This window comes from Leptonychotes weddellii, chromosome 6, assembly GCF_054177405.1.
Source record: "Leptonychotes weddellii isolate Sample4059 chromosome 6, ASM5417740v2, whole genome shotgun sequence".
NCBI lineage: Eukaryota > Metazoa > Chordata > Mammalia > Carnivora > Phocidae > Leptonychotes > Leptonychotes weddellii.
In genome coordinates, this window is record NC_138374.1 from 81501636 (window position 1) to 81513519 (window position 11884).

At 43.6% G+C, this 11884-nt stretch overlaps 1 protein-coding gene across 4 annotated transcripts in view; it reads right to left on the reverse strand.

Moving 5' to 3' along the window:
- DRC8 (dynein regulatory complex subunit 8) overlaps window positions 1–7734 on the reverse strand; it is a 115033-nt gene extending 107299 nt beyond the window's left edge. For 3 of the 4 annotated variants that reach the window (XM_081824482.1, XM_081824483.1, XM_081824481.1), the window contains exon 1: window positions 7052–7734. In XM_081824482.1, the coding sequence (XP_081680608.1) occupies window positions 7052–7082 (31 nt within the window). In that variant the 5' untranslated portion in view covers window positions 7083–7734. Of the gene's footprint in view, window positions 1–3061; window positions 3208–7051 lie in introns of all 4 variants that reach the window. The other variant, XM_081824484.1, reaches the window with a different exon arrangement.
- Between the last annotated feature and the right edge of the window lie 4150 nt (window positions 7735–11884).

Here is an 11884-nt window from a genome sequence, read left to right on the forward strand (position 1 = left end):
AATCAATCAATCAATCAAAGCATGTGGATATCATCTTTCCTTTAACATGAATTTCCAAATTGCCTTCCAAAAAAAAGTACCAATTTTTTTTTCTTTTCATTTTGGATGTACTCAACATTTCCATTTGATCTGTTTTAAATTGTGGTAAAACAGACTAAAAAATTAACCGTCCTAACCACTGTACAGTTCAATAGTGTTAGGTACATTCACATTGTTGTGCAACCCATCTCTAGAACTCTTCTTGCAAAAACTGACTCTATTCCCTTTAAATAACAACTTCCCTTCCCCCCTTCCCCCTGGCAGCCATGATTCTACTCTCTGTTCTATGAATTTGACTACTCTAGGTATCTCATGTAAGTAGAATTATACAGTACTTGTCTTTCTGTGACTGGCTAAATTCACTTAGAATAGTATCTTCGAGATTCAGCCTTGTGGTAGCATTAAGTCAGAATTTCTTTCCTTTTTAAAGACGAATGATATTGCAGTGTATGATTATACTGCATTTTGTTTAACATCCATTGATGGACACTTGAGTTGCTTCTACCTTTTGACTACTGTGGCTAATACTGCTATGAACATGGGTGTACAAATAGTTATTCAAGTTCCTGCTTTCAATTATTTTGGGTATAAAGCCAGATGTAGATTTGCTTGATCATATGGTAATTCAATATCTGAATTTTTGAGGAACTGCCATACTATTTTCCACAGCAGCTGTACCATTTTACATGCCCATCAACAGCACACAAGGGTTCCAATTTCTCCACACCTCGCCAACACTAATTTTTTATTGTAGCCATCCTAATGGGTGTGAAGTGTTATCTCATTGTCCATTTGACTTTTTAAAGTATGAATTTTCTCGACCAATTTTTATAGGTAAGTACAAAGATAAATTTCAGTCCAGTTTTTCTCCAAGTTTTATTCTGAATTCGAGGAAATAAATTGTTGGTAAGTTAGTTTTCTTCTTCAGTTAGTCTCTACCTAGATTGTTATCCATCTAAAACAGGGAGAAAACTATTAAATGGCCCCCAAAATAGGCATGAATGCATTATGTGTGATCGACAACTGGTAAGACAGTTTTTCTTAACTCCTGGATTCCATGCCACACATATACTAAGAGCTACTTATTTCCTAGAATGTGCCAAGCACTTTCCTTTCTATTTATTCAGCATTTCTTTACTGCCAGGCATCATGGTGGGTGCTGGGGGATATAAAGATGAGTAAGACGACACCACCTCCATTATAACAACATTATGAAGTAGGTAAAATCTTTCCACTTTACATCTGAGGAACTGGAGGCTCCTACGGTCTAGCATCTTGGCTAAGATCAGACAGAGCTTGGGGAAATTGAGGTCTTACTCCACTTTTCTACTACTCCATAGTATACCCTGTACTATCAACAGTTCCCTTTTTAAAAAGTAATATCCACCTGTAGTTTGTTTTTTACCTTAGATTTTCAAATGTTGGGTTTTCAGAGGAATGGCAGCACAATACAAAGAAATAAACAAACAAAAACTTGTAAAACCTCTACCATTTAGGAGTTGATAGTTGAATTGGAGGCACTTTACCAAGCAATGCAAAGAAACGAACAATATTTTTATACAAAAATAGTAAATCCTAAGCAAGCTTTAAGTATCTGAGGCTTACTAAAAAAAACTGACAAAGTTCCTTTGGCCTGCCAAAAGTTAGAGGATTTTATTCCTAAGCAGTTTGTTTCCTAGACATGATTCTAATTACAAACAGAAGTTCCTTGCAGTCCTATGTAAAATTCTCGAGGAGATAGAAACAGTAAGATTAAAAGATTCAAAGAATCAACAACTGCGTTGATTCTCTATTTAAACAAAACTAAACAGAAGGAAAAGGAAAAAAATGTTCTGGCTGAGCAAACTTGAGAGAAATAATATAACTTCAAAAACAATTTTTGCTATCCCATTTCAAACATTCTTTCAGTAAAACAAAATTAACTCTTTAAAATTAACTTGATTCTAAAATTTAAATTCCTGGGGCGCCTGGGTGGCTCAGTCGTTAAGCGTCTTCCTTCGGCTCAGGTCATGGTCCCAGGGTCCTGGGATCAAGCCCCACATCTGGCTCCCTGCTCCACGGGAAGCCTGCTTCTCCCTCTCCCACTCTCCCTGCTTGTGTTCCCTCTCTCTCTCTGTGTCTCTCTCTGTCAAATAAATAAATAAAATCTTTAAAAATAAAAATAAAAAATAAAATTTAAATTCCTTTCTTTGTTAGCTAACATAACTATATGCATTTTTTAATCTAGGAAAAAAATTTTTTTTTAAGATTTTATTTATTTATTTGTCAGAGACACAGAGCAAGCACAAACAGGGGGAGTGGCAGGCAGAGGCAGAGGGAAAAGCAGGCTCCCCGCTGAGCAAGGAGCCTGATGCGCAAGGAGCCTGAAGCAGACTCAATCCCAGGACCCTGGGATCCTGAGCCAAAGGAAGATGCTTAACGGACTGAGACACCCACACATCCCTAAGAAAAAATAAATTATGTTAAAGCACAAAAATGCTACAAAGGAAGAGAACAACTTCAGTGTATATAATCTTATAGGAAACTATTATAAATAGAACATAATAGCCTGTCATAGTTAATTTTTGTTACTAATGTTCTCAGTACTTTTACCAAGATTAATCCCTAAATGTTGAAGAGCTAGATATAAATCCAGAAGCTTAATCTTCCTTTATAACTTTAAAAAATCTCAAGATTAAAGATGAACTATTCAAAATATATGAAAATCTTTTTTTTAAAAAGGCGGGGGGGGGGGTGGTGAGGCACCTGGGTGGCTCAGTCCTTTAAGCATCTACCTTCAACTCAGGTTATGATCTCAGTGTCCTGGGATCAGTCCCACATTGGGCTCCCTGTTCAGCAGGGAGTCTGCTTCTCCCTCTCCCTCTGACTCTCCTGCCCACTTGTGCTGTCTCAAATAAATAAAATCTTTAAAAATAAAATAAAATATATGTACATTTCTATAAAGGGGATTTTTGTAATTGTTGTTTTTAAAAGACAGGCCAGTGAATACTTTGGCTCTCAAAAAATGCTTGTTGAGGGGTACCTGGATGGCTCAGTCAGTTGAGTGATCGACTCCTGGTATCAGCTCAGGTCATGATCGCATGGGTCTGGGTTGTGGGATCGAGCCCAGCATGGGTAGTCTGCTTGAGATTCTCTATGCCCCTCCCGTCTCTCTTTCTTTCTCTCTCTCTGAAATAAACAAATCTTTTAAAAAAGATGTTTGTTGAGCCAGAAGTAATAGAAGCGTATTGCTTACCTGTAAGAATGAGAAAAAAAAAAAACAACACTAAAAATAGTATATGTACTTTTGGATATAGAATAGATTTTTAGGAAATAGCAAGTAATGTTTTAGCTAAAACATAAACATCTTTAATTAATTCAAACATTCTGAATTCAATAAATATTGAGTTCCTACTATGTACCGAGCACCTCCTCAATCAGAAAATGGTCCCTTTCCTTATAGCAGCAATGTCCACAATAGCCAAAATATGGGAAGAGCCCAGATGTCCATAGACAGATGAATGGATAAAGATGTGGTATACACACACACACACACACACAATCGATTATTACTCAGCCATCAAAAAGAATGAAATCTTGCCATCTGCAACAATATGGATGGAACTAGAGGGTATCATGCTAAGCAAAATAAGTCAGAGAAAGACAAATATCCTATGATTTCACTCATGTGGAATTTAAGAAATAAAACAGAGGAACATAGGGGAAGGGGAGAAAAAATAAAAAACAGAGAGAGGCAAGCCATAAGAGACTCTTAACTGTAGGGAACAAACTAAGGGTTGCTGGAGGGGAGGTGGGTGGGAGGATGGGGTAACTGCATGATGGGCATTAAGGAGGGCTCATTATATCTAATGAGTACTGGGTGTTATATGAAACTGATGAATTACTAAACTCTATCCCTGAAACTAATAATACACTGTATGTTAACCAAATTAAATGTAAATAAAAAATTAAAAAAAAGAAAAAAGAAAATGGTCCCTTTCCTCTTAAAGCTAACAGGGTACTGGATATATCCTCCAAAACTATCCTTTCTTTTGTGTGATTCCATGCCCATTAAGGACCTTTTTGAAATATAAATTCACCCTCCCCAAAAGCTTAATACTCATGAAACAAAATACTACATTGCTGAGATCAGCTTTCTGATTAAAGTATCAACAAACCCCTATGGAATTCGTAATTAATTAGTTAGCTTGCGTGAAACCCCAAAGCCTTGATCAATTCTGATTAACTGGTTAGGTGTAATTTCTCAAACTTCAGAGCTGAGAATCAAACACAGGAGTGCAATTATGTCCATATGAAGATGATAACTGCCAAAGGAGTTGCTAGTTTACCCTCAGGCAACATGGCGTCATTTCATCATGTCCTACCAACTGCAATATAATCAACTCATAAAACTGTTAAGAATAGGGGCGCCTGGGTGGCTCAGTCGTTAAGCATCTGCCTTCAGCTCAGGTCATGATCCCAGGGTCCTGGGATTGAGCCCCGCATCCAGCTCCCTGCTCAGTGGGAAGTCTTCTTCTCCCTCTCCCACTCCCCCTGCTTGTGTTCCCTCTCTCACTATGTCTCTGTCAAATAGATTTATAAAATCTTAAAAAAAAAAAAACTGTTAATAAATAAAATATACCATATAACACTGCTTCTCAAACTTTAATATGCATCTGGATCACCTACAGATCTGCTAAAATGCAGACTGATTCAGCAGGTCAGGGGCAGGGACTGAGATTCTTCATTTCTGATAAGCTCCCAGGGATGCTCAGGCTGCTGTCCACAGACCAGAAGGGGATATAACACACCTGGAAAGAGGTCTGGCAAACAGGCTGCCCAGCCCAGCTAACTGTTCTCTCCCCTCCATGGATGTCTTATCTCCTTTACTGATCTCACCTTTCTTGAAAGAAGATAGTTCTTTTCACCTTTGCATCCTTCAAAATTCTCACCTAATCAGAACACCTTCCATAGGCATTAAATATATGCCAACGGAATGAATGACATCCAGCTTTTGTCATTACTTCTATACTTATGAACAGATCTGTTTCTTCCTCTGAATTTATTCTAAGTAGAAAAGTATTTTTGAAAACTGAAAAATCAGAAAAGCTATTTTTTAAGTAAAGAAAAATTGTATTTGCGGGCGCCTGGGTGGCTCAGTTGGTTAAGCGACTGCCTTCGGCTCAGGTCATGATCCTGGAGTCCCGGGATCGAGTCCCGCATCGGGCTCCCTGCTCGGCAGAGAGTCTGCTTCTCCCGCTGACCCTCCCCCCTCTCATGCTCTCTCTATCTCATTCTCTCTCAAATAAAAATGAATAAAAAAAAAAGAAAAGAAAAATTGTATTTGCAACATGATCCAGTGCATTCTCATGCTGACCTAGTCAATCTTAAAAATATATATATCCAGGCGCCTGGGTGGATCAGTCGGTTAAGCGTCTGCCTTCGGCTCAGGTCATGATCCCAGGGTCCTGGGATCGAGCTCCATATCGGGCTCCCTGCTCGCTGGGGAGCCTGCTTCTCCCTCTCCCTCTGCCTGCCTCTCTGCCTACTTGTTCTCCCTCTCTCTGTCAAATAAATAAAATGTTTTTAAATATATATATATATATCCATAATTAACATGTTAACTTATCTGCTAATGATTTTTACTTTTTTTTTTTTGTAAATAATAACTAAATCATCTGGTTTTCTGGAGAAGTTTTAAAATTTGTCTTAAAGCAGCGCCTGGCTGGCTCAGTCCGAAGAGCATGTGACTCTTGATCTCCCGTCCGAGAGTTCAGCCCCACAATGGATGTAGAGACTACTAAAGAAACAAAAATAAACTCAAAAAACTAAAAATAAAACCCTTTAAAATTAGTCTTTAAAAAAAGTAATCACTTCCTTGGGTGTACTTTTTACTTTTAAGGCAGCACAATAAAAAAAATTAGGCCATCTTAGTAAAGGTAACATCTAGAACACACTTCCGACCCTTCAGACTAACAGTCCTATAAATAAATAGTATTACTCTTATCCATAGGTAGATCTTTGGCGCAGTTTCCACTGTTTCTCCGCCGATTTTCTGTGATTTTAGCCAAACAAGTGATTGACTACCTCGGGGCTGGTTTCTGCACTCGTAAATGGTAAGTCGAGTACACTTGGCTGCAGGCTGAGAAAAGTGACACGTGACGGAGTTGCAGCACCCCAGAAAGGAAACAGGGACGGAATATACTTTCATTTCTAAGATGTTTACCTTGACGGTTTGACCGGTTTTTGCCACGAGTGTGCCAGTGAGCACACATACACAGACTGTTACTTTTGAGCGACCGAGGAAGGGGCCCGAGGCTCGGGTTGGCACTGGCACAACGTCCAGGGTCGCCGCTCAACGTGGACGGCCAGGGCTCCGCCGGCGCGCCCGCAACCCAGCCGCCGCCTCCGGGCTGCTCTCCGGACCTCCTCACGCTGCCGAGCGCGGGTGCTCCGACCAGCTCCCCACGGACGCGCGTTTCTGAGGCTGCTGGCGCAGAGGGAGCGCCCGCGACCCGGAGGCCGTCCCCCACGTCCCCCCACGTCCCCACCAAGCAGGCAAAATGGAGGCGGCGGGCGCGTTCCCGCCGGGCGGGGCTTCGGCGCGGCCCGAAGGTCCGCCGGACACGGGCGGGCAGAGCCGGTCCCTCCCCCGGGCCGCCCCGGGTGCCAGCAGCCCGGCAGCTGCCGGCGTGGCGCCTGCGGCACAGAGGCCGGGGCGAAGCCGTGGAGGTGGGGTGCCGGCGGCCGCGAACAAGGACGCCATTATCGGCCTCGCCCGGCGGAGCCACGGGGAGGGAGGCGGTGGGGGAGGGGGAGGAGGGTGAGGACAAGAGAAGGGAGGAGGATGGGGCGGGGCTCAGGCGTCGGCCGGGAGGCCGCGGGCGCCGGGGAGGGCGGCCTCCGCTGCAAGACGCGTCCGTGGCCCCCTGCCCTGTGGGCCCTCTCCCCGCGGGGCGGACTCCGCTGGAGGGCGGCCCACCCCGCCCGGAGCGTCCCAGTGCGGGCCCGGTTCGCGGCGGGCGGCTCTTACCTGTGCCTCCCCTTTCTTTATCGTCCGCCATCTTGTTGCGGAGCCGTCGCCCGGGAGATGCCTGGCGTCACCCTAGGACGCGGCGTCCTTGCCCCCTCCAGCCCCCGCGCGAGTCCGGCCTGGGGCACCGGCGGCTCCGAACCCCGACGGCGGGAGTGCCCGCGGCGGGGGCTGGGGAGGGGGAGGCTCCGAGCGCGCGCCCGCCCCTCTCCCCGCACGCGTCCCGGTCCCCTCCCCCTCTCCCTCCCGGCCCACTCCGGCCTTGGGGGACGAGGGAGTGGGAGAGCCCCGGGCCTTGCCTTCCCTCCTGACCCGCGTGGGGACTCGCAGGCCCGGCGCCCTCCCCGCCCGTGGGTACGACGTGGCGCCGCGCGGGTTTTTCACTACGGACTTGAAAACGCGGCCGGAGAGCCGGGGTCGGACCTCGCGGCTGCCCCGGAGGCCGGGACGCCGGGCGGGCGCGGGGGGCACCCCAGCCGGCACCCCCGGGGCGGGCGGTGGCGGCGCGTGCCCGGGGCCGCCGAGCAAACACGGCGTCGTCAAGGCGGCAGTTGCTGACACAAACTGGAAGGTTCTCATGGCAACGGAGACGTGGCCGCCCGGCCGCCTCGACACCGACGTTAAATGTCCTAGCTCGTGAGGTTTGACGTGACCTCCAGCTAAGGTGACTACGGAGAAGTTGTACCCCCCGCGTTTCTGCAACTTGGCAGCTGTCGCAGGATGTTAGATTTTTGTCTCGGCTTAAGGATAAGCTCGTTCTACTAGAACGTTTTCTTTCTGAAATGATTTTTTGAATTATGTGGTTCAAACGAATATGAGATTTTAAAGCTAATCTTGGATGATTTTTAAGTGCATTCGCGTACTAGCTTAAAGGACGTTATGTGAAAATGTATGAACTGTTAACTGTAAATGTTGAAGCCTTCAGAGTACAAGGTACTAGTATGTGATGATTTTCTTAACATACTTGTTATGCTTCTTTTATTCTGTTCCTGTAATCGCTCAGTAAACCCGAAAGCAAACTGTTCTTAATTAAAATAATTATTTTTTCTATAGAAGATACTCATTTGGTGCTATAACCCGCATTCTCTTTGAAATTGATGAGAAATTATTGAATCATCGCAAAATGGCTTCTGTTGGAAGATAGGTACTTACATAAAATGAATACGGTTGTTTACAGTAAATTTTGGACTGCCCAGAATACGGGAAAGTAATCATTAGCATTCACATAATATTTAAATTTCGTAGTTTTTCGTAGTCATTATAGTCTAGTAGTTTGTTTTTAAAGACGCCCTCTTTGCATACAGATAATGAAGGACTTTGAAATAAACGTAGGAAAACCTCAGCTGTGGGCTCAGGTTGACTTCTCACTCACTGTGCCTTGAGGCTGTTTGCAGTTTCCTTTTTCTGGAATGCCTTCTCCCACCCCTCTCCCGGCCCCAACATTCACCCTCCCACGGACACACGTCTGCTCCCTCCCAGTTGTCAGTGACCTCCTTGAAGGTCACCTACTCCTTGAAGCTTTAAGCTTTCCGGATTAACCTCCTCCTCTGTGGTCCAGAACTCCTATTCTAGAGCCTCTTCCATTGATTTGCAATGACTTTGTATATTTGTACTGTAAGCTCTTGAGGACAGGAAACACTTTGTCCCCATATCCCCAGTGCCTACAACAATTTTTCAGTTCTTGTGTCTGAAATAATATATGTTTTAAAAATTAAACTGGATTTAGTCTTTTCAGTGACTTGATTATTTAAATTATTCCAAACCATATTAATCTCTACTTCTCCTACAGCAGATTTAAGACAATACTGTTTCTCTAAATTGGGATGAGTAAAAAAGCAGTGTATATTAATTAACCCCTCCCCTCCAGTTAGGTTTGAAGACAGAAGCCTGATCATATAAATCTTTTATGTGTACCCACAGTACCTTGCCTAATTTGGGACACGTATTAGGAGATTAATACATATTTTTCAATTAACTAATTAGCTGATTACACATAAAAGTGTATCATTATTCTGGAAAACTCCACAAAGTGAAAAAAAAGTGGGTATCCAAATGACAAAATAGAGGCCCACAATGCCAATGAGTAATTATCTGCATTATGCTACCTGACTTGACTTTCCACTTTTCTTTGGTTGTGGAAAACTGACTTCTAATTATGTTAAAATTTTAATTCTTTTAAAATATTAGCTTGTTTTGGACAACAGACTAACCACAACCATTTTTTCCCTTTAGGATATATTTTGTTTTTTAACTATGGCTTTGAGTAACTATGTAATACTGTATGCCACTCAAGCGGTCTTTCACTTATGATTCTCAGAGTGATTTTTCATGAGTTTTTCTGAAATTCCAAACTGGAAAATTATTTTTGGTCCCGCTCAGACATTATACAGTCTTAGGGCTAAATCAAACTACTAACCTATTAAAAAAAAAAAAAAAAAAAACAAAGGCATAGTTTTAGACAATGACATACTTGATTAATTATTCAGTGCGGCCAGATGGATATGTACAAGTTATGTCCTTTTGCGTGTTTGAATTTATAGTGAGTTAAATCTTTTCACACAGGCGCCAGTTCCTTGCCGATGAGGGGACACAGATGTTTCTTCTGAATACAATTGACTCAGTTACCTAAGATGTGGCTGAAATGGAAAGGATAAGTGGTGTAAGGCAAAATAAGTCAAAAAAATCTTTATACCATGTCTACTTTCCTATTCTGGGGATAATTGAAACCTCCTTGGATTAGGAATAATTAAAAAAACAAAAACTGGATTTTCCTTGGGCATTGCCATGTACTGACATGATCCTAGGCAAGTCATTTATTTCATCTCTTTAAAACCCCATTAACTTGTGGCTCCTGGGTGGCTCAGTCAGTTAAGCAGCTGACTCTTACTTTTGGCTCAGGTCATGAGCTTAGCGTCCTGGGATCGAGCCCCCAGTGGGGCTCTGTGCTCAGCGCAAGTCTGCTTGTCCCTCTCTCTGATCTCTCTCTCTCTCTCAAATAAATAAAAAGTAAGATAAATAAATAAAACTCTTAACTCATGGGGCGCCTGGGTGGCTCAGTCAGTTAAGTGGTCTGCCTTTGGCCCAGGTCAGGATCTCAGGGTCCTGGGCGCCCTGCTTAGCAGGGAGTCTGCGTCTCCCTTTCCCTCTGCCCGCCCTCCTCACTCCTGGTCTCTCTCTTTCTGTCAAGTAAGTAAAATCTTTAAAACAAAACAAAACAAAACAAAAACTCTGTTAACTCAGAAAAATAGAAATGGCAATGTCCAAACTCCCTGTCTTGGAGTTTCCATGAGACACAATAGATGTAACTGAAAGCCTTTCAAAGCTTAAGCACTTGTAAGGAAATCCACATTCTTTGAGATAAACCCCCACTTCCATGTAGGAAGGAGCCCTCAGAAGTCAAACTCCAACTTCTTTCCTGAGATTCAGCTTCTCCTCGGAGAGTTTGCTTTTCCAGTGCCGCAACAGGAGGTGGTCTGATTGCAGGCCTCACACCCTTCACTACGAGAATCTGCTCCCTGCGTGACATACGTAGTTTATGTGATAGAGCTTGGCATCTTCAGTGTGCTGCCCCTTCCTGGTTTCCACCTTCCCATTTTTAAACCTCAAGCAGAAGTGGCTTTAAGCATATCTCGACTCCTTGAGCTCTAGACCCAGGAAATGATAGAGAGGCAGTTGCTTCCCTGGTTTGTCTAATTCCTGTTTCCTAAAGAAAGTTACAACACTTCCCTAGATGATTAACATCAAGAAGGTCCAGCCCTGGGGCACCTGGCTGGCTCAGTTGGTAGAGCACGCGACTCTTGATCTTGGGGTGGTGAGTTTGAGCCCCGCATTGGTTGTAGAGATTACTTAATAGAATCATGAAAAAAAAAAAAAAGACCAGCCCTTCAAGATACTATCCCTACCTATAGGTGAGTAGCCTTACCCTGGGATCTCAAAATGAAAACCTCATCAGAACACAACAGAATAATGGTTTGGTTTCATTACAGTGATAGCAATAAAAATAACTATTCTAATTACTTTGTATACATTATCTCTTAATCCTTATGAGGCTGATACTGGTATCCCTGTGTTACAGATGAAAAAGCTACATCTTCCCATTAATGGCCTGCTGAAAGGTCTCAGTCAACAAGAGAGCTGCCTAGGAATCTAGTTCTGACTCCAGAGCCCCTGTGCTATACCGCTTCTTAATATATCAGTGTTATATCCTGTTTAGTAACCTGAATGTTTAGAGAAGGGCAACAGCCCTGGGCAGAATTAGTCACCTTCCTCCCCCACTTTTTTTTTTAGCACTGCAAAACATCAACCAAAGCAACGGACAGACTCTTAGGGACACTTGAGGGAACCAGATAATGCCATACACATTGTCCCCATCTGGACAAAGACTTGAGGTCCTAGCTTTCTGGTGGCAGAAGAGAAGGCAAAACTCACTCTTTCTGAGAGTGACCCCCATGACCCAGTGGTCTGTTCATCTTCTCGTCCCTCCCCACCTCCCTGCACACTGAGATTTCAGGCCTCTGGAGAAGGAGGGAGAATTGTGTTACATTCTTGGCCCTGGACAAGAGCATTTACAGAGCCAGAGTTCCTCTGGGCTTTTCAGGGAGACCCAGAGCAGGAAGCCGGGACTGCAGCACTTGCGGGCATCTTGAAAATAAATGTTATGTGAAACCACAGCTCTTAAAGCATTTAGAAAAATCACACTCCTGGCCCTATGTTTCTCAAAAGCACATGTTTCTTTCTGTTTCACTTCAAAACACACATTGACACGGCAAGTCACTGTTTAATTCATTACTTAAACATTTCCTGTCCTAAGCGGCACTTTTCAGGGACCCTCAG